This window comes from Sinocyclocheilus anshuiensis, unplaced genomic scaffold (assembly GCF_001515605.1).
Source record: "Sinocyclocheilus anshuiensis isolate Anshui unplaced genomic scaffold, SAMN03320099.WGS_v1.1 scaffold810, whole genome shotgun sequence".
NCBI lineage: Eukaryota > Metazoa > Chordata > Actinopteri > Cypriniformes > Cyprinidae > Sinocyclocheilus > Sinocyclocheilus anshuiensis.
This window is the reverse complement of record NW_015542409.1, coordinates 403,200-422,891: the sequence shown is the minus strand read 5'-3', so window position 1 is coordinate 422,891 and position 19,692 is coordinate 403,200. Positions and strand designations below refer to the sequence as shown.

At 36.2% G+C, this 19,692-nt stretch overlaps 3 protein-coding genes across 3 annotated transcripts in view; 1 reads left to right on the top strand and 2 right to left on the bottom strand.

Annotated features, from left to right (window-relative positions):
• Positions 1-1,005, bottom strand: part of LOC107693219 (fibronectin type III domain-containing protein 1-like) — a 35,358-nt gene extending 34,353 nt beyond the window's left edge. Inside the window, exon 1 of the mRNA XM_016492511.1 lies at positions 908-1,005. Within this exon, the coding sequence (XP_016347997.1) occupies positions 908-980 (73 nt within the window). The 5' untranslated portion in view covers positions 981-1,005. The remainder of the gene's footprint in view (positions 1-907) is intronic.
• Positions 1,006-2,400: 1,395 nt separating this feature from the next.
• LOC107693206 (UPF0573 protein C2orf70 homolog A-like) lies at positions 2,401-4,510 on the bottom strand. Its single transcript, XM_016492494.1, has 5 exons — positions 4,500-4,510; positions 4,331-4,423; positions 3,736-3,958; positions 3,517-3,634; positions 2,401-2,463 (listed from the first exon to the last, which is right to left on the bottom strand). Exons 1-5 carry the CDS (start codon positions 4,508-4,510, stop codon positions 2,456-2,458), a joined length of 453 nt encoding a protein of 150 aa, XP_016347980.1. The 3' UTR covers positions 2,401-2,455.
• Positions 4,511-5,042: 532 nt separating this feature from the next.
• The window catches only part of LOC107693216 (otoferlin-like), a 53,445-nt gene continuing 38,795 nt past the window's right edge, over positions 5,043-19,692 (top strand). The window contains exons 1-3 of the mRNA XM_016492509.1: positions 5,043-5,229; positions 7,759-7,817; positions 18,753-18,841. Of these exons, the coding sequence (XP_016347995.1) occupies positions 5,151-5,229; positions 7,759-7,817; positions 18,753-18,841 (227 nt within the window). The 5' untranslated portion in view covers positions 5,043-5,150. The remainder of the gene's footprint in view (positions 5,230-7,758; positions 7,818-18,752; positions 18,842-19,692) is intronic.

Here is a 19,692-nt window from a genome sequence, read left to right as displayed (position 1 = left end):
TCTATCTATCTATCTATCTATCTATCTATCTATCTGTCTGTCTGTCTGTCTGTCTGTCTATCTATCTATCTATCTATCTATCTATCTATCTGTATCAGGAATCCAACTGGAAATCCAATTGGGAATCCAAATTTGGTCATATTTTGTTATATATGCATCATTCAAATATCTTATTTAACAGTTGGCTACAGAAATTAATATTCTGTGTTTGTTGTGCACTCCTGGCAACCTCTACTAAATTAGCTACAGAATTTAACTACAAAGGTGACATCACCATCATCAGTTTAAGAAGTTCTACAGTAAGCATTTCAATTATATATGTGTACACTCTCTCTCTCTCACACACACACACACACACACACACACACACACACACACACAGAGAGAGAGAGATATAGGCCTAGATGTCATACTTCTATGATCACCTTTTTGAAACCGATTCAAATAGTTAAAAAATAAAACGTTTTGAATGTTCTTTAAAAACTTAAAGCAAAGCAAGTACACTTTTTGAAGTTTGTGCACCTGCCTGTGGTTCAGATGTTCAATTAGGCTACTGTCTCACCCATTATGCATTAGTGCTGCTTGAAATGTTTAATAAAGGTTTGGCACATGGTTTCCACGCACACTGTGATAAAACAAACAGGACTTAGACCTCCAGATTCAAAAACAGCAGGTGATTAATTCAATAGAGCTATTTGTCATAAGTGCTTATGAAATAATAATCTTTACAGTACAAGATGATAGCGTCATTACAGAAAGCCCTGGCAAGTATACTAGACAAATATACTTAACGAATTATAGTTTTATAATAGTTCTAAATTTCAATTCTACATAATTCTAATAAAATACAATGTTTGATTTTGTGAATTAGCCTACTATTTAAATAGAGATAAGCAGATTGACCTACCCGACAGTAGTGGGCTCTGGGTGCAAAGTGTGATCAGGAGCCCGAGAAGAGCTCGTGCCCGTGCAGGAGACATTGCAGATAGTGCTTCAGTATTACGGCGATCCGCTACACTGAGGGAAGGAAGGCTATGGGATGCTCTGATGCTCAGTTGCCCGCTACCGTCAGTCTGTGCGCTCTTTCTCAGACGTTGTCTCCCTCTTCTGGGGACGAATGGGACTAGGGGCTATACCCAAATATGTTCAGAACAAGGCGATGGAAATCTTTGGAAACACACTTCCTCTGATGTAGAACTCACTTATCGTGCTCCGTTTATTTTTATAGCCTGTTTACCCAAACCTCATTCTGTAAGCTACATGTTAATAGGCCTACTTAATTAGCGTAATTGTGTTATAAGTAGCCTATTGTGTTTATTCAGTATCAGTATTGTAATTTATATTCAGCTCTAAAATCATGGTTAATAAATTCTATATGCGTTCTCCACAAATTTCTGTGGACTATACAAGACGAGAAAATCAAAGAGCATGAGCGCAATTTAGATAGGCTAGTACCACTGCAGTGTACCCACCTCCCTCAGTTTTCAAAAAGTATGTGAAAGAGTAACCAAAACGTTTCTACGAAAACTACCACGAAGGAACAATACAGTCAAACAGCAGTTATCGTCAGTTGAGGTAGTATGGGTTTTCAGTTTGTTTAGTTTCGTTCAACATCTGTATCTCATCTGTACATTTGAGTTTTGTCTCATGATCTAATATAAATATCCACGTATTTGTCTGCTACACATGAACGTTGTTTAGAAATTAGAAACTTATCTCAAACTGCAGATTCACGTAAAATACAAAGATAGGCCTATGTCAAATTAACCAAGAGTAGGCCTACCTGCTGATTCAGATGATACCAGTTCTGTCATTTAACATCCATTGACGTTCTCACAAAGCCAAGTCTAAATACATTACGTGCCATTTTGCTTTATTACTTAAAAAATTGTCCTGTAAGTCTTTTATATTTTTTACACATATAGTCTCTCATCTCAGAAAGCTGTTTTCTAATTGGTTAAACTCCTGCCTACTGCGATTCACTGTAGTCAGCATGTTTTTAATTATGCTATTTTTGCTTAATTTTCATCAACTTCTGCAAGGCAATACATTTGAGTCCATTTTTATTTTATTTTTTTTTTTATTTAATGTGTCTCAGCTGCTTCTCTGAAGACATAACCCTCTAAAATAAATTATTTATGAAATAGGTCAACGTCTAAACTACGATTTTAAAGTGTAGGGTACCCATGCACTGCAAAGAACAAATAGCCAGTGGAACATTATCATATCATATGATTGGCCTTTAAACATTATGTTATAAAGACATTCCTATGGATGTATGCAACTACATAAATTATGTATTATAATCCAAGAGGCACAAAAAGAGCAACATATTTTCCTCATTTATTTCTTAAACACAATAAATGTAATTAGTGATCCCTTGAGGCAGACTTGTTTGTGGTGGACACCATTAGACTTCATCAGACTGCTACTTCCATCTGATATGGCATGGTCTTTAATTAACTGACAAGAAGGAAAGAAAAGGAGACAATATTTTAAAACAACAACAACAGCTCTAGTTTCACTCGTACATAAATTCTTTATGACTCCAGAAACTACCCAGCAGCTAAATGTGAACATAACTGAACATAAAACCCCTAGAGACAGCAGAGCTCCAAGTACAGTTAACCCTGAGTAATGCATCAGCAGATAAGAATCCATCACAAACAATCACTGGACCGCCATAGTCTCTGACTGTCTCAGGGGACCATGAAAGAGGCAATTAGAGCCGTGTGAGATGGTGTAGGAATAGGAGAGCCCAAGACGAGTTTTTAGAGATTACACTTAAAATTAGCCCTATTTCGTTTCTTAATGTGTGTTAATTATAAACAATCAATTATTTAAACAATGGACCCTTTTCACAAGACTGTGATGACGCGTTTAACGGTCATCAGCATCGTAAATCCTCAAAAGTTTTTCATTTGTATTTAAAAAAAAATGTATCTACATTTATAACACTATTCTTTGAATTATATCACCTTTGCATCAAATTACAAAAAAACAGTTTACGCGAATGCGAGGGTGTTTCTTATGCAGCGTCTATGGGAGGGACGGTAAATTTGACATTGTTCTCTCTTCTGACAGCCGTTATCAGTCTCTCTCAATTTTTTTCCTTTTATTGAAAGTCATGAAAACACTATCGTGGAGTTTTTCTTTTGCTATTTGAGCAAATGGGAATGCAAAAATTATATTTGTGGTACTCTCCCATTCACTGCTATTCAAGTTAACCCAACTATGACGACTTCCGCTGCTGAGAAACCCGGAAATGTGAAAAAGGTCCATTATATAATTAAATATTATATACATAATTCACACACACACACACACACACACACACACACACACACACACACACACACACACATACACACACACACACACAAATATCATATATTCAAATGTTTCATATAGGCAGACACTGAAGATACTTAATTCTTGGTTTTCACTTAAAAGATAACATGTAAAATAGTTATTTTAATTAATAGCTGAGATGGCTTAGTAAAGTTCATTTCTTACATTCACTCTGGAGGGATCTTCCAAGCTCCTTTTTCTCTTTTTCTGGCATGACAAAGTAATTGACAGGCTGCACAGTGCCAGTCTTATCTTTGTAATTTTCCCTGTGCTTCTGTGACAACTGGGGAAAAGAGAAGTCCAAAATAAGCATGACTAATCAGTGAGACAAAAGAGAGTAGTTTAGAACATGATCCACAATCACACCTTAATTCTCATTCGTACCATGTTGAAGTCCTTGATCTCCTTCTGCCTTTTGAAATCAATGTTGTTCCGGACCCAGTAGGGTAAGATACTGTCTTGGGTATGGGAGCTCAGAGGCACACTATTGTAAGAGCTTTTGCTAGAGGCCATCATTGCAGCTCGGATGTTTTGGAAGTACTTTAGGGACGAATTGCCAAAAGTCTCCCCATACAGGAATTTAGTAGTGGGAATGTGTCCACAGTACCTTTTAATGATGCAGCAATTGCACAATTAACAGTTGATACAATATTGGTAGGCTAATATTGTTTTATGATTTACCTGCACCAGGTTTAGAAATGAATCACAGCAAGGGTCAAAATGCCAAAGAAATGGTAAAATGGTAAGATTGTAATGGTAACAGCCATAATTAATTGTTAATTCTAGTTTATGTCAATTCACTATCAATTAATGGGTTTATATATTTAACATTAAATGACAGCACACATTTTCTGTATCGTTTGAAAAGAACAATACTCCGTGAATGTCAAAACTTAACGTTAACTCATGAAAATCAATTCAAGGGGACAAATATTCTTTTGTCCCTGCACACAAAATAAGAAATAAGCTATGTTTTTACCCGGGCATCAGAGACGATGGGATGTATACTGTGTTGTTATGCGTAATAGGAGTACCATTTCCTCTGAAAGTCATGGCTGAGTAGATAATAATGCTATGAATATTATCCGCTCATAAGCTACTGCGTGTCAAAGCTGACCTGCACCGCAGATAAGACAACAAAAGGTTGCCTGGCAACCATTTTTTCAGTATAGACTAGCATAATCGTTTTTATTAATAGCTAAATCTGTCAGTTTAACTCTATACAGAATATATAAAACTATGCTTCTGCCTCGAACAATGATCAATCTGGTAAGAAGCTTTTGGGGCGTATTTGGTTTCTGCAAGAATCCGCCCCTGAGAAAGAGTTTAGACTGTGTGCGACTGCCCCCTGCTGGCGTTATCCGTCATCACATTGCGCTCGTGCGGCGCGGATCTGACGAGTGTACATGTGCGCATAGTAAAGAGAGAGAAAATGAAAGCTCTTTAATTATTTATTACTCTTTTCATGTTATTGCGCACAGAGGATGCAGCCTGTACCATAAGAGGATTTTTCCGGTTTTTATGTAACGAATAAAAGCAGTTAGGACATGATTTTATAAAAAGTTATGCAGCGTTGTTCAAGATAGATCCGCGATCTTTGTGATGAAACATTTTTATTCTATTTTAGGCTTTTGATTTTTTTTCCATTTGTTTTTATGTAACGAATAAAAGCAGTTAGGACATGATTTTATAAAAAGTTATGCAGCGTTGTTCAAGATAGATCCGCGATCTTTGTGATGAAACATTTTGATTTTTATTCTATTTTAGGCTTTTGATTTTTTTTTCCATTTTAAGTTGAAATGGCTTTAGTAGTGTACCTGAAGACTGTCACGGAGCTTCGTGGAAAGGGGGACCGCATCGCTAAAGTGACTTTCAGAGGTATAGAGCAATAATTTTAATGTCCAGTGAGTTTTAGTATGTGTGCATCTGTATATTAAGCATCTTGTGATATACATATGTAGGTTTAATATTGATCCCATTTTATATATATCATGCAGTGGTGTGTAACGTGAGGCTCTGATGAAAAGTTGTAGAAATACAGTTATTCTAAATCGGCATGTCTTTATCAAAGAACATCGAGGTTTTTTTTAATATCGCTTTAGATGATTAAAAACTCCCTTGCTGGTAGATAGATAGTTACATTATTTCCTCATACACAAGCGTGAGCTGGTTTCATTATATGTAGGCTCTCAATTTTCACTGCAGTACTGTTTAATTAATTGTTAATTTCAAGCAATGCTGCTGGGATTCTTTTTCAAAAACTGTCTTCAAGGTCCCCAGAAGTATTAAAGCTGAATAAAGTTGTGAATTGTGAAAAGTGAACCAAATTTGCTTAAACTTTGGGTTGTTTTATCTCATTACATCTTGTCTTGTGAGGCTTGCCTCAGCAATCCATTAGATTTCATGTCAGGTAAATGTGGCTTTAAAGACACTGAATATGAATGACAAGACTTTTTTCTCCTGTTTCTCTCCTCTCTTTCTCTTTATATTTTAATTTTTTCATCTGTATTGTGTATTTCAGCACCTTGGACAGTTGCTCACTGTTCATCTGCACAATTATTTTCTTTTTCATAAATGCTCTCTGTGTATGTTTGTAAGAGAGAGGGGTTGGGACAAATACAGCCAGAGATATGTGTGGAGTTTTATGTGTTTCTAGCATATAAAAAGGTATATTACAGAATCGCCTTAGTTAAATGGAGCAGAAATGAGCTAGGACAAACAACATTTTATTGCTAATAAAAAAAGAGAAAGGAGTAAACATCTTCCATTTTTAATAGGAATCTTTTTACAGAAGGATGTTTTGAGAGAATTGATGTAGAATGTGACGGTCTGCTCTTTTTGTAATTTGATTGAGACACTTCAAATAATAAGTCATTTTGATGCATGGTCCTGTGACGGTCTGCTCTTTTTGTAATTTGATTGAGACACTTCAAATAATAAGTCATTTTGATGCATGGTCCTGTTGTTACATCCCCCCCCCCCACGTTCTCTGATGGCAATGACTATCAGCTCTCCTGCTACCCTTTCCTTCCCTCCCATTTTGGCGTTCTCCTAATCTTCAGCAGCCCCAGTGTGCAGTGATCTAGGCTGTCTGGAGCGGAAGGGCTCTACTGAGCTGTGTCCTGTTTCTCTGTGGGTAGCATAACTTAGATTGAGTACCAACGAGTGGATCTGAGAACAATGAAAAATCTCAATAAAAATGTTTCAGCAGAGATAGAAAATTATGGAATGTATGAATATATTGGCTTTCAGACTTTCAGATGTGATTATGTTGGAATTTGAAAAGTCCTTGTGAAGACTGTACATCATTGAAAATACTGTTCAAGATTGTTCTGTTGCTTTACAGGTTGCCCATCAATTTTTATTAGTTCGTTGCCTAGTTTACGCATGCTATATGAGCTTATATCCATATCTTCTTGTTATTGTCACCAAGGAAAAGTGTTTTTAAATCTAGGTTGTGAGCCTTGTGATTTTTGCCCTCAGTTCTCTCTTTATTAAGGCATCAGTACTGCACAATTCAAAACTCTTCCTCATCACACTTTTATCAATTCTTGTTTTCCTATTATGACTTATGAGAAAAAAAATCCTCACCAGCTCTGCATTTTGTGATCTACAGCTCTGTGTACAGAGGGTAGATGTAAATGTTACCTGGGGAAAAAGCTCCTATGTGAACAACAGCAGATAGCAATGAGTTTGAGATGAGATGCTGCTTGTTTCTCTGAGACTAAGAGAATTTTGTTGTCTGTATTTTGAGATTACATAACTTATTTCAAAATGACATAATTCAGACTAATTTTATTATTTAAGAACTTTTTGACATGACCTGTACCAGTGCAATTGTTCAACACAGAATCAAGACAACAATAGACAATGGTATGATTGTATAAAACTATAATAGCAAAACAAAACAAAAAGGTATTTCTCTCTGCCATATGTGGCGAATTTGCATTATAAAAATTGATGGCTGGGAAGAGAATGAGAACAAGCAGCATTGTATTGAATTGTATTGTGCGTTTATTTTAGTATCAGAGGCCCTAAGTAATGATTGTTTAAGTATTTACCTTTCTTAAACATATCTACCAGTGTGCCTCAGCCAGAAAACATGAATGAATTGCTCAAGTGCAATATCTCTTGTGTTCAAGTGTTTGTGTATGCTTGTGTGTGTGTGCATAAGTTGGTGTGTTCATGTATTTAATTCTAAATCCAAACTGAGCTATATATATATATATATATATACATACATATATACATACTCACACACACACACGAACCCACAGAGTTTTACTTGTTAAGATTTATAATATTTGACATTGCAGTCTTTATTATATTACACAATGTTTCTTATATATAGCACTGCTTTGATGCTATGCTCCATATTGACCTTTAACTTAGTTTTTCTCCATGCAGGTCTCTCCTTCTTCTCCCGGGTGCTGGAAAACTGCGAGGATGAAGCTCGGTTTGAGCAGGTCAGTATTTCCCCCTGCTATCTCTTCAGCTTCGGCTACTAACTCAAGAATGTTCAAGCGTGACACTAAGACTGTCGACCTCAGAGCAGCGAAACATATATACACTACAAATTTGATTTCTCTCTCCCCGAGAGAGGATGTGGTGAAGGAATCACTCGAGGAATCAACCCGCTCAACCGTGACCAAACACATCACATTTAGCCCCACTGAATCCTATTAATGCTATTTGCACAGACCCTCTGGCAAGCAACACAGCAGTATGAAGTGGCAATAAGCTTGTGGATAAACCAGCTAAATTTCTATTAGGCTAATTCAGTTCTTTGAATGATCGCTTTCTTTACTCCAAAATATCCCTGCAGGTCCAAGTCTCATACTTAGATTTGATAGGTTAATAGCAAGAAAAGCTTTGTTACTTTCTCAGTCATACTGTAAATCATAATGTAAATATGACTTGAGGATGTGTGTCCCCCCACAAATATTTTCTGATCTTGTACCAATAAAGAGGTTTTTATTTGCATTATTAATAACTTGCTGGTTTAGTGTTTTAAAAAAATACTTTTATATCCTCATAGAAGGCAGAAATTCAATTATGTTTTGCTGTCAGTCGTGATGGGGACTCCCACACTAGTGTTAGCCTCGTCTCACCTTTGGAGGGGGTTGTTGATTTTTTCCAGTGCTGCAAACAGCAAGCGTTACGAAAATGCTCTTTTGATTCTATTTAAAAACTAAGTGCTGCTTCCTTTCTTGCTGATTGGTCTTTTGTCTATGTTAATAGAGAAGGCGGTGTTTCCACTGTGTGTACTGTAAGATAAGAAGAGAGAGAGAGACTCATAGTGAGTACAGCAATAAACAAAACAAAAATACTAATTATTTGAGATTATTTAAATGTGGAAGAATTAAGTTGAAATTTTTTTCTGCTAAGCGGTCCGGGAAACATAATTAGTTTTTTTGTTGCTTCCATGTAAGCCCCATGACCTTTCTGGTTGAACTCCAGCCTCTTAATTTCCTTTCAATCTCTCACGCATAGTTTTGTGGTAATAGTTTAATCATTACTGGGCGGTTAGACAGGGCCGTTACACACTTCAAATCTACTGAACCCACTCGCCACTTGTGATTACATCACAGATTTCATACCAAACCCCACAAGACAACACTTCTAGTACTGTAGGAGATGCTGTTGCTCTCACTTTCGTTCTCTCTTTCTATCTTCTCTTTTATTTAAAAGCATGTTTGTGTTTGGCACCAGCATTGTTTTTCTATTCAGGTTTATCAGGCAGGCATGATCAGGTTTCATATACATCAGAAGTAATATGGCTTTTAATGTACCTAACACTGACATTTACCGTAAGCAGGGCATAAACAGAAAGTAAACAGACTTTATTTAAAGGAGATGTTTGTGTACATTTTCTTTTGATCATGACAGCTTTTATTCATCATTTGAAGATCAATGACAAATCAAAAAGCATTATAACTGGACATATATTCAGACACACTGTAATTGTGCACGGTTTGCATTGTAAGTAGCCGATACAGAATATCTACATGCCAGATTCCAGATTAGCTTGCTGCATCTGCACAACATAGAACCAACAAACAAGATGGGTTTTTGTGCTGCATAAATTGCGTTTAGCACAGATTTTGTGGGTTCATATTTGTGCTTTTACCCATTTTCCATAATTCCTTCAGTAAACCAAGAACTAAAACAATACAGGCGGCTTGAAAACTCAGTTCATCCTCAAGGTGCATCTAAATTCCCATACTTTCATAGAATGTCATAGTCTACTAATGTGACATTGCTTACTTTATAGCAAGAAGTATGCACATTCGTACACAGGTTAAAAAGAATAGTTCACCCAAAATTGAAAATTGTCAGAATTTTCTCACCCTCATGTTCCTCATTCCAGATCTATTGCTTAATGCAATGTTTTTTTGTTCACGTTTTGATGCATTAAAGTTTTGGTTTTGTGGACTTTCAATGTTAGGACAGAAGTCTCTCAGGTTTCATTAATATACTGTATATGTTTTGAAGGTAAATGAAAGTCTCATGAAACAAAAATGAGGGTGAGTAAATGATTACGGAATTGTAATCTTTGGGTGCACTGTTCTTTTAAGCGAATTTTCCCTACATCTCTACTAACATACTTGTTATGAAATTCTGCTTCTCTCATTCTGTCATGTATCCCATCACTTGTTTTCTCAGTTTTACTATCTCAGTACAACCAAACAGCAGTTTTTAATCCTTGTTTTCTAATCCTGCTATGTGCAGCTGAGTACACCTTTCAGGACTCTTGCCAGCTGTACTCATTGTACACTCTCAAATAGACTATTCATTTGAATCAGAATGGACCCAGATATTGTTTATGCATGAGCAATTATCATTTTATCTTCAACAAGCTCACAGACGCTGGCAAAGACAAAACCGAATAATATAATTTAACCGGATATGTCTTGCTCTCATAGTAAAATGCTTCATTTTCTCTACACAATCTTTGGTTCCTTTTTTAATGTAATATAAATAACATCTAAACACTTCTCAATGCTGTGTGGCTTATTATTGCAGTGCTGTTGCACAGTGCTTTAGGTCTGCAACCTGATGTTGACTGTGATGGACAGACAAGGTTCAAAGCAGACGCTTGCTGCAGCTATGTGCAAAATTGCCATCCTTTACATCAGCTCTGCAGGAGTGCCTGTCTTTAAAACATTGATTTTATCTGCAGGAGTCCAGCAAGAAACTTTGTTGTTAACGGCAGCTGATGTGAACGTCTCGCACTGTTTAAGGCTTTTCTTGTGGTGGATGAAACTGTTTGGATGTGTACAGATTCTATTGCTTTTAGTTTAGCAGTTTAATGGCAAATGTAAAAGAAAAAGGGAGTGATTGATGGAGAAAGACTTTGCTGAATCCTTTGTGGCTGGCAATTTCTATCCAATCTTGTAATGTCTAAAACCAGGGGAATATGAAAGCCAGGTAGTTCTTAAACAGCTTTCAAAGAGTGGTTGGAAATATATTGACTTAACTTTGATAGACTTGTAAGTCTTTTCACCTGTAAATCATAACTTGGCATTACAATTTGTAAAAATGCCAATGTATTTGCTTGTGGGAGATATTTCGGTCATGAGCTTCTATGCTATTTATGTTCCACCGTACATGGAATTGATTTGACTTATTGGTAGATGGTATAAACATGCCATCTGGATTTTATTTATAAATAAATGTGTTAGGTCTTTCAGAGACAGTTTCTCTGGGATTGGTCCTTGTAGAAGACAAACAAGCTCAGATGTCTTATTAAATACAGAAAAAGCTGTGTGGTGAGCTGTTTTTCTTTCACAGTGTCAATTATTTTTAATTTAATAGTTAATGTTTCTTCAAACTTCTTTAATATGTGTGAAGGAACATATTTCTGGTTTTGTTTTGAAGAAAGGTTACTTGAACTTTACTAATGGGGCTGTGGGGGTGTGTAAAACAATAAATGTTGGGAAACACTATATACCAGGACTAAAATATGGGCATAGTGAAATGCATTTTCTATGAATGCTAATGAGTGAATGCTTGAAGTGATGACATAGTTGCACAGGAATTCATCATATAACCAATAAATATAAGGCAATAAAAGTATGTTAAAAAATGAATGCTTGTCCCTAAATGCTTTTTTGTTTAAAAATGTGTCTGCAAAATATGCTATTATATAGCACTACTGCTGCTCTTTGTATTAATGCATGCATATGCATTTAAGGATGTTCACATGCGACGACTGACAAACTGAATTTTCCCCGCCCTATTACTCCCCCATGCATTTAACTGTATAATCAAACACTCTCTGCTGGAGCTTGTTATTGCTGAAACATACAAAGGTAGCCCCCATAGTTCATGTCCATCACAAAACTTCAGCTATGCCTATCACACTGCATCAGTGTCTCAATGAAGAAATAAGTGTTGCTTTCTCATTATACTTATGGGGAATTGTCTCATCATGACCAGCAGATCTCATCTAATATGATCATTCTCCCAAATGGCCCAATGAAGCACCAAATTGCGCCAATCTCTCTCTTTTGTCAGTCTAATTATTCTTTCTGTTCAGCTTTCCAACAGTTTTAAACTACATGCTTCACGCTGACATTTTTCTGAAATGTGAAATCTTGACATTTCACATTAGATGCTGTGTTTTTAATTTGGAGCGTGAACAAATGTTGTGCACAGAATGATAATCCTTCAGTTTAGATCACTAATGAAAAGGTGGCAAATTAATTTGTTGTTTTAAGTCCACCTGTGAACTGAATTTATTGAGCAGGAGAGCAGTGATTCTCAACTGGTTCTGATTTTCTTATCCATTTTTAAAAGTAAATAAGCTTATTTATTTTTCTATGCCATCTGTGCACATGTATGATTAGTTGCATTTTAATTATTTATTTGCTTTAGCATTGTTTTTCTCTGGTATCTGTGATCCAATCACAACAATTTTGTGTATCAGTAGAGAACCATTGATGTAAAATATCAATATAAAGGTGATTTTAGACAAATAAATGAACAAAAGTTCTGGTGATTTAAAAAAAACTATGTTCAAAAACAGGCTAGCATTTAGCATGTAACTCCCTTATTGTCATAGAGTGCACAATCTGCATACTTGCATACTACAGTGCTGCTGGCTTCTGGTAAAGTCTAACATTACTGCCCCGTCTTTAGAATTTGTAAAACAACATACAAGCATGTAAATGCATGTCTCCATTTCTTATGATGCTTGAGAGATTTAATGGCAAAGGAAAATATTTGAGCTTGCTGTGACTCAGAAGTGAGTGAGGTGACCTAGAGAAGTCTGCAGAGGGTGAGATGTTTGAGGTGCTGCAGGAGAAATCACACACTGTGAGGCCATATGGTGTAGAAAGAGAAGAGCGCAGAAGTAATGGCCACATTAAATCATTTCAGATTACTGCGGTGAATCAAAACAATCTGTTTTTAATAAGCTTAATTAGCTGAAATGTTCCTGAGAGTTGGCTGCAATAAGAAGTGCTTTAACTTGCTGTATTAATGTCAGGAAGCGTCTTCATGTGGCAGAATGAAACATTACGGAGGTTGGAAGATAAATCTGAACATAAGAGAAATTAAGCTCAAATAACTCAAATTGCAAGAAGCGACTAAACCATATAGTATGTGAGAAAGAGATAAACATGTAGGAGAGGAGAGGAGGAGAAGCAAAAGTGGAAGGGCAAGCGAGAGCGAGAAAGAAAAACACCAGGGGGCTTGACTGAGCAGGCTGATTAGAGATGCGGTTTGATGTCAGGACCAGTGCACATTTTGTACCTAATAGTGAGACATGGATTTCACTGAAATAGTTGAGTGTTCATGCATCTTTCCATTATCTGAATCAAAGACAAAAAGAAAGAGAAGAAGTGAGGGGGAGGGAGATGGGGCATGTCAAAGCGTGTGATCCTTTGCCATTGAATAATTCACTCTCCATGCATTTAAATGGTGAGGCAGCTCTTAGTTTGTTAGAGCCGAATTGCAAACTCAAATCACCTCATGTCTTCATCACTGGAGCAGAGAGCTCATCTGTTCACAGCTTATATAAGAGAGCCATTGGTGGGAGAAATTAAATGCAAGTAGGTAAAATATGACTGAGGTTGATGATAAAACCATGGGAAATTTCCATGGATGTTAAAGGAGAGATAAAGAACCTTTGTTTTTAATAGTGTAGTACATTTGTTAGCATGAAAGAGATCATTTAACATTGTCACTATTATTTATTTTTATTACATGACTCTCTGAAATGCTAGACCCTGATTGGTCAATAGCACCATGCATGTTTATATGTAATCATGTTTATATACAGTCAGCCTAGCAACAAGACAAACACTGATATATATATATCAGTGTTTGTTTTGTTGCTAGGCTGATTGTTTTGTACTTTTTAATTGACAATTTATAATAATAAACAGGTAAAATTATAAAATAATCATAATCAAATAAAAATCTAATTAATTTATTTACTTGTTGAATAGCTACCTGTACATTATCCCTTACAGATTTATTATTTATAGTTTATTATGAGTCTGTTCACAATATAAACACTGCTTAATATAAATATTTGTGGTTTAGAATCTGTGAAAAATCCATTTGTAACATGTTTCTCTGGTTTGTGTGAGTCTGCAGTGTATCCCAGGGAAAAAAAATAGAGTGAGAGATGAGGAAAGATTGAGAATGAACTCTATTTCTCAGAGTTATCTCCAGTGAAATAGAGTCCAGTCAAACAAGACAATGAGCTCAAACCTTCTGGCACCAGGATGGGCAGATAAGTCTTTTTTTTCATTGACATAAAAATGCTTCAAACAGGATTATTCCATAACCTGTCCTGAACTTTATTTTTATTTCTTAAAGGGTTTATGTACAAACTTGGGAAGTGATCGTCAAATAATCTGAATTACAATTTTCTACACATTGCAGTCATTTTCTTAATCATTGTTTTCCTTAAACATCTAAACATCCTTAAAACACCATAATTTTACAAGCAAATTTGTATAATTAAAACTTTTTTGATGATATATTGAATTTGAAGTTTATTTTTCTTACCATATTTCATGTTTTAACCATGAATATAACAAAATGTGGTGAAGCTTATGCTTAGAACATTATGTGAGAGAATGTGTCATGCTATTTTTATTTCCTGGGTTAATTAGTCATGGTGGGGAACTGTGAGCTAGCGGTACATCTTTGTGTTGATGAATGCAGCCTTCTTACAAATGCTGTTACAAAAATATCTCTGAGCTGCAGATAATTTTTTTAATCAGTAGCCTTATCATCCAGAAAGATAAATCAGAAATATCCCTCATCTGATTTGTATCTATGGGCACAGTCACTGTAATTCCTTCTAATCAGTTCTCTTCATAGCCAGCAGCATTAGTAAGGGTATTATTAATTATTGTAAAGGGTTCGTTGCAACTTGACACAGATTTGTTGTAATAACATTTTCTGTAATTATTGGTGACAAAGTGAATTATGCACAGCTGTTTACATTTTCACACAATATTTTGGTTGTTCATTGATAGGGATGCACTATATACATGTATTGAGATTCTGGCTGATAGCAATATGTCAATAGTTATTTTCATGTTATGGTCAATACTCGAAAAATGGCCAATGTTAAAATTTGGTGCTATTTTATCTATATAAATTACAAAAAAAGCTCTTTAAAAATACAGAGTTCTGGCATGAAACTCTAGATGGCACAGTCCGATAGGTCTAACTCAATCTGACCTAATGACATCATTATTACATGGCACAGCTGATTGGTTCTCTCCTGTATCGTTAGCCAATGAGCTCGCTGCTCAACATTCAAATATATGATTAGTGCTTGCAGTAGCAGTTGCAGCTTGCTTCAGAAGCCCTCCACCTTCTCCAGCTCCACCTGTATAGATCTGCTATGAGGTGATTCATGTACGCTATATGGGGGTTATTTCATGTATGTTATAATTGCAGCAGCAATATTTCTTACATGCTCACAGCAGCATGTTGTGGATGTATTGGCAGTAGCAAGTCTCGGTACTTGCTCTGCCGCAAGTAGCAGCAGCAGAGTAGCAGATCTATTCCACCAAGACCAAATACATTAACATTGTCATGTACATTACCATGCCAATCCCTCCGAGAGTTGTCATGACAGAAATAAAAATCAAACATTTTACAAATGCATTAAGCATCACAATAAGATAAGATTTGCTGAAGATTACATTTAACAGGGTTATTAACTTTTTAAAGATGAACCTTTAAGTAAATTACCATCCTACAATATATTTTGCATCACTATTAATTTATAATTGTGCTGAGCTTTAACATCCCGATCCCATGAGATAATTTTAAATATGATTGAATATCTCACAAAATGCTTTTAAATCTCAATGGTATGCTTGTGTGATACTGATTGGCATTTGTTTGAAGCATATGACAGCTTGTAGTCATGAGAGTGATTTCTAATAGCTTTTTCAGATTTGTTTAGATCCACAGGGAGCATGAAGCAGGTTAAAGAGATGACCCCTATCTCAACTCTTCTTTTTCTTAATTCTTGCCCGTATTCTCAGAACCGCCTCTCACCTCAAGCTTTATAATAAATGTACTAAAGGCCAAACGTACACGGGGGATTGTAGAGATGAGTGAGTTTAAAATAAGCCCTCACTGCCAGTGATTCCTTTCTCTCTAATGAGCAACTCCATCTCCTATTGTTTATTCTTCTTCATATTTTACACCCTCTGTGGGAGTAGATGCTGCACTGGAGCTGAGGGATTTGAGGGGAAAATCCTCATTGCGCTTGGCTGGACTTTACCCTGTGGGTATTTGGCTCAGACCATGAAGCTAAGCAAAGTGCACAATTCCTGCAGTACTCCATCAGCGACTCCTCTCTGTAGATTTAGCATATAGACCTGTGCTGCAGACTGCGCAGCTGCTCGAGTGCAAATGGAGGCGGTTTGAGACCTCTAGTAAATCTCACACACATCCTCCCTTCAGCCTTTCGTGTTCGACATGACTTCACAGTTTCCATACATGCCATATAACTTCTCCCGTGTTTCCATTTTTCCCTTCATTGTTATAAAATGTTCAGTTGTAGTCCTGCATTTGCATCTGGTATGCATCTCTCACTCTCTAGTGCGAATCATGTCTCTCATCGCATTAACTGCTCATACTGTGATGAGAACCCATAACATTCAAATAGAAAAATGATCCTAATGTGTTTGGAATTAAAGACTGTGGGTGTCCTGTTGACAGAAGTTCGCTTGTGTGTGTGTGTGTTGGTGTTTGTGTATTGGTGTTTGTGTTTGTGTGTATTGGCGTTTGTGTGTGTGTGTGTGTGTATCGTGTGTATTGGTGTTTGTGTTAGCTCAACAACCAAGCTTTTTTTTCATTAAGTTTCACTTAGATTCTTAAATATGTTATTTTCTTGTGTAAGCCTCATTTGCTTACTTTTTGCTTACAAGCTGTTGTTAAACTGCAATTTTCCCCCTTTTTTTTGGTTTAAAGATACTGTATGTGTGTCTTTATGCACAGCTGGATGTAAGTGTCCTTTTTATGCAATATTTCTGAGGCTAAAATGTACACATGGTGCAGTTTCATCCACTGTCAAGAGACCAGGAGTTCGATTTTAGATAAAATTGTTACCCAATTGCCCTGGTTCATCTAATCATTTCTGCATACTGATGAAACTAGTAGCCTTATTATGTTGTATTTACTTTCATATTTGTTCCCCCTGCTCTTTGTTACAGGGTTACTGTCTGTTTGCTTTTTAAAAAAGAGAAGGAAATAGGCATTGGACCTACTGCAGACTTGTTTTTCTCTAGCATCTCTGGTCGCGTACACAGTGTAAAGTTTTGAGAAACGTAAATATTACTGTTGAATTTTTTTCTTAGTTGAAAGTATTAATGTAATTTGAAATAAATACTTTCATTCAGCAAGGATACATTCAGTTGATCAAAAGTGAAAGTATTTTGAACTACGTATCTATTTATCAAAAAATCCTGAAAAAAATCTAATTTTGCACAAAAGTATTAATCAGCACGACTATTTATAACTGTAATAATAAAAAGGAATGTTTCTTGAGCTCCACGTCAGCATAATAAAATGATTTCTGAAGGATCATGTGACACTGAAGACTGGAAAATTACATGAGAAGTCAATTTTAAATGTAAATGTTTCCCTAATAGTTATTTTTTAACAAATATGTCTTGTATAACTCCTTAAATTTATTATTAAATATCATTTAATTAAAATGGTAATTACATGTGTCAAATGAGTCATGTACTGTAGACATGCACTGTACGTCTTTTCCATATTATTTGTTTACACCATACCAGAAGAAGAGAAACAAACATCTCTGATATGCTTTTAATAGCGCCATTAACAACTATGTGTTCTGTAGACACGTCGTTATCAGTTCTTGAATTCTTCAAGACTTTGCCTGTCGAATGCGGCTGTCACTCCTGTAAATAACCCAACTCTGTGTTCAAAAGAGGATTAAACAGAAGTGACAACCGCATTCACCTGCATGTGGCCTCTGTGACTTTTTTAACCACACAACAACAAATCTCATTGCCTTAGTCAGAGCATCCTGGCCAGTCTCAGCGCTGCACTGATTTATTTGGCAAGAAACATTGTGGTCCCACAGCCTGGCAGTGGAGTACCGCTGTTCTCCATAATCGCAGTGAAACAGAACGCCTCAGCAGCCCTCAGGGCAGCCTGTTTGTCTGTATAGATCAGTGTGCCAGATGGGAGTCCATGTTCTGGGATCTAATGCATCATCCCACTGTTGAGAGCCCTAGCCGCAGAAAAGACTCCTGCAGTGTCATAGATTGCAACAATTAGTTTAAAAGGGAATGCAAGTGGGTCATCCTTCAGTATATATCCTATATAATATTCACACTGAAATCCATAATAAATTTTGGCATGTTAATAACAAGTAAATGGCAAGTGACTAGTGTTATTTAGATTGAAGCTTGGTCATGATAGAGAAAAACAGTTACATTAAATTCTGTTCCTTATGGATGCCTGTTTAAAACAGCATAACATTTCACATTTGCAACTTTATATGTCACAATATGACTATTTGTTTTATTTTAAACTTTATCTCACAATTATCTTTGTACTCTGAGGCGTAGGCTAAACAAGCTTCTTTAGATTCCCAAGCATGGCACAGTATCGATAACATTCAGCTGCTGATTTCCTGTTTTGTTGTTAATGATTTCCTGCAGAACACTTCCTTTTTACTGGAATGCCATTAATGATTCTGATAATTGTCTAGTTTTGGTTTGATATGATAAGAAATGATTGCCTAATAGTGTGGTGGGGTGCTAGAGCTCTTTTGGATTTTATGTTATTCCAATATAATGTGGATAATTAGCATGAAAAAGTCTATAGTCTGTTTAAACCGATTGAACAGATTGATTTTTGTTTGGTTTGTTTTCCAGGCATTCCGTTGGCCAATCGGGAGTCAAGTGGACGGCGACGAGATGCTGGAGATTCAAGTGTTTAATTACAGCAAAGTCTTCACTAACAGGTATAAGAATTAAATAATTTGATATGCAACATCAGATCAGCTAAAAAAGATTTATTGACACACATCTCTATAGATTTAAGAGTATATGTTTAGAAAATACAATCTAATCAAGACATGTACAAGAATTATTGCAGTCTTAAAGGGTTCATATGATGTTGCTAAAAAGAACATTATTTTGTGTATTTGGTCTAATGAAATGCATTTATGCGGTTTAAAGTTAAAAAAGCACATTATTTTCCACATACTGTACATTATTGTTTCTCCTCTATGCCCCGCCTTTCTGAAATGCGTAGATTTTTACAAAGCTCATCGGTCTGAAAAGCGAGGTGTGCTCTGATTGGCCAGCTATCTAGTGCGTTGTGATTGGCCGAATACCTCAAGCGTGTGATGGAAATGTTACACCCCTTACCATACTGTGTTGCCCTGTCCGGCCAGAGAGATGATTCAAAAACATTCAAACCCATTATAAACGAGGCATTTGTTGCATCCAGTGGGGACATAATTACGGATTATAATGACTTATGCTGTCTTTTTACGCATTGCGTTGCGTATCGCGCCACGTAAACATAAAACCATGTCTGCATTTGTGATCGGAGAAATGACAAACAACAAGCCCTACTCTACACTGCTCAAAACTCGCATTTGAATCATCAGTGGCAAATCCTTAAAAGTAAAACGTACTTACAGTCTGTGAGTCAGAACAGCCGGCATTGTAGTCTACTCTCCCAGGATCAGGAAACAGTCCTCCATAAAATGTGCTGCACACAAATGAATATTTGGTTTGAACTGTTCTGGAACAGTGTTGTAAATACAACTTAACCACTGATTTCTAGTCGTGTCCTCTTTTGGAA